Source organism: Triticum aestivum, unplaced genomic scaffold (genome assembly GCF_018294505.1).
Source record: "Triticum aestivum cultivar Chinese Spring unplaced genomic scaffold, IWGSC CS RefSeq v2.1 scaffold125565, whole genome shotgun sequence".
Taxonomy (NCBI): Eukaryota; Viridiplantae; Streptophyta; class Magnoliopsida; order Poales; family Poaceae; genus Triticum; species Triticum aestivum.
In genome coordinates this window covers 1-2,356 of record NW_025248050.1, presented here as the reverse complement: position 1 = coordinate 2,356, position 2,356 = coordinate 1, and the positions used below count along the sequence as shown (strand labels likewise).

The 2,356-nt window shown below is 44.9% G+C and overlaps 1 protein-coding gene and 1 long non-coding RNA gene across 2 annotated transcripts; both read right to left on the bottom strand.

Moving 5' to 3' along the window:
- Positions 1 to 811, bottom strand: LOC123177224 (uncharacterized). The gene is made up of 3 exons (XM_044591095.1): positions 398 to 811; positions 200 to 232; positions 1 to 100 (listed from the first exon to the last, which is right to left on the bottom strand). Exons 1-3 carry the CDS (start codon positions 590 to 592, stop codon positions 11 to 13), a joined length of 318 nt encoding a protein of 105 aa, XP_044447030.1. The 5' UTR covers positions 593 to 811; the 3' UTR covers positions 1 to 10.
- Positions 812 to 920: 109 nt separating this feature from the next.
- Positions 921 to 2,216, bottom strand: LOC123177223 (uncharacterized). The gene is made up of 4 exons (XR_006488834.1): positions 1,898 to 2,216; positions 1,715 to 1,809; positions 1,257 to 1,362; positions 921 to 1,150 (listed from the first exon to the last, which is right to left on the bottom strand). It is a non-coding gene; the product is annotated as an uncharacterized lncRNA (long non-coding RNA).
- Positions 2,217 to 2,356: the final 140 nt, after the last annotated feature.

Genomic DNA, 2,356 nt, shown 5'->3' with positions numbered 1-2,356 from the left:
TAGTGCAGCTTCATTTTCGAGGGTAATCAGCTGCTAGCCTCTGGATCTTTTCGACACAATCCTTATCTAGAGGAGGCGAGATCCTTCTTTTCACATTTCCCTGGAATTTAAGAAATGAAAGAGATGAAAATCAGTGGTGTTCCATAATGAATTCAGCATACTTGTGGAATAAAACCTTCTTTTTAGATGTGGGCCTGACCGTGTAGGCTTTCAACAAGTTTCTCCATTTATCCTGAAGGATTAAAGAAAACATAAAAATTGTCATATTTTGCAATAAAAAATACAGATAAATAAAAGATTAACAGAGAAAAATGTGAGAAACAACGAAGTAACGAACAGAGATAATATCTATAGATGCATGTGCTTTAGGGTGCAATAAATCACCAATTGACTATACCTTAAGATGCTCCGCCGTTCGAACTGATATCGGAAACCTTTCATTCTTCAATTTAGTCCAATGTCCAACCCCATATACAGATACAACATCCACTAGCTCTTTCACCTCTTCAGATGTCCAATGGTCGTTGTTTCTTCTGCCCCCATGTTTGTGGCCTTCACTTGCAGAGCAGAAGTCCTGGGAACATGGTTCCATGTTTATCGACCATGTTCCTCTCTTGCGTGCACTTCTCACGACTCCTGTGCATCCAACAACTTTTTGGCATGTAATCTGAAGCTCATATGTATTTAACTACATGAGACAATGACAAGTCGTATATTGCAACAAATGGATCCTAATTCATACCTAGTAGATGGCAGGCCCCCTCCTCCAGCAGTGTGGCGGTGGGTGCAAGCCTCCTGCTTCTTTGATGACAAGGCAGTGGGTATCTGTATGCTCCTCCTCCTCCTCCTCCTCCTCCTCCTCCTCCTCCTCTCCTCCTCCTCCTCCGCCGCCGCCGCTGCCAAGGGCCATGGTGGCAAGGGCCTCCTCTTTCTCAGGCAGCGCCTCTGGTGGAGCAGGTCCAAGTGTTTGTATTGTCATGCCATGATCACTAGTTGGTGAATAAAATCTGCATTCAATCTGCAATGATGATACATATTTCCAGTACCATTTGCCATGTTTATTTATTAGCAAGTTTGTACTTTTGCATGTGTGAAAATCTTGCCTCGTGAGTTAAATTTGCCTCCTTTATATAAGTAGGATTGAATGCACCTGCAAGGAAAGCTTCATATGTTAATTGGTTTCAAAGTCGGACCATGGATAAATTGCTTGCTTGTGTAATGAAGTTTGGAATGGAGTCAACAATTAAACATCATACATTTCAGCAATCTGTCCAAATCATGTTCATTTTGGGGTCCTTCTAAGAGTGCTTGGAAGTCTGTGGTGTCATAATCCAGGGATGTTGAGTAAACTTCAATCTCCGCCTGTCATCAGAGCAATGAAACCTATGTTAATGCTAGGATTTTGATGAACCCCTTGCGAATTCTATATCCCAGATTGTAAGAGCTAAAGAACGTGGACCATATATGAAGTATGCTAGTCGACATTTATATATTACATCCAGTTTAAATGAAAGTTGAATAAACGAGGGGGTATGCTTACTTTTTATTGACTATTTTGGTTGTGCTTATACCCTTCTTTCAGACAAATTATAGTTTTTTTAGAAATGCAGGGCAGCTCCATTTTTATCGAAATGAAACCAAGCATCCAACTAGTCATGCGTGGTGTCTAGCTTTAATATGTGAGGTGATCGATCAACAAAGTAAATATATATACCTGGCTTGGGAGAGGATCAGCGAAGATGGGTGCCCAAATCTCTACTTGTTCCATTGTGTCAGTGAGAAGCTACCACACTGGCCCAATGTAGGAAACTGAAATCACGGCTAAAGTCAATGTGTTTGACTAGCCAGCGCCTGCTAATCAACTCTGGACAGAACATAGACCGGATGAATAACGTACCTGCAGGCTGCAACCGCGCGCAGGTCCTCGGGTGCGCCGTGCCGGCAGCTGGCTCCCCGCGACGAATGTCGGACCAGCAGTACGTTTGCCGCCGGCCGTCCAAGATCGTAGCGGCAGCTTGCAGAGGACCGGCCTCTGCTTGGAGACACCTCGTCCCTCGACCTCTTCTTGGTACGTATACGTGTTAGAGAATGGCCGGGGAGACAACTCTATATACACGCATTGCCAAGCTAGCAGCTTCCGGGAAGCTGCATGCCCCCTGCACGGTTCAGTTCCTCGACGACGGCGGCCGGGAGAATCGTGTCTGTCTGCGCGTGTGTTAACCTCGAGTACGTTTGATGACATGCGATGAGATGTGAGCTTTGAGCTCGCAACTTTCACACTAGTGCAGAACCGGACTTTAGCATCGGTTTGTAAGGGCCGCAACCGGCACTAAAGAGTGGAGACTAAAGCCCCCCC

Bases quoted from the DNA above. Each gene is read 5' to 3' on its own strand.
- LOC123177224 (XM_044591095.1), bottom strand. From the start codon at position 592: ATGGAACCATGTTCCCAGGACTTCTGCTCTGCAAGTGAAGGCCACAAA. The intron at 233-397 runs GTATAGTCAATT...TTAATCCTTCAG, and splicing joins GAACGGCGGAGCATCTTAAG to GATAAATGGAGAAACTTGTT. The intron at 101-199 runs GTCAGGCCCACA...CTTAAATTCCAG, and splicing joins ACTTGTTGAAAGCCTACACG to GGAAATGTGAAAAGAAGGAT.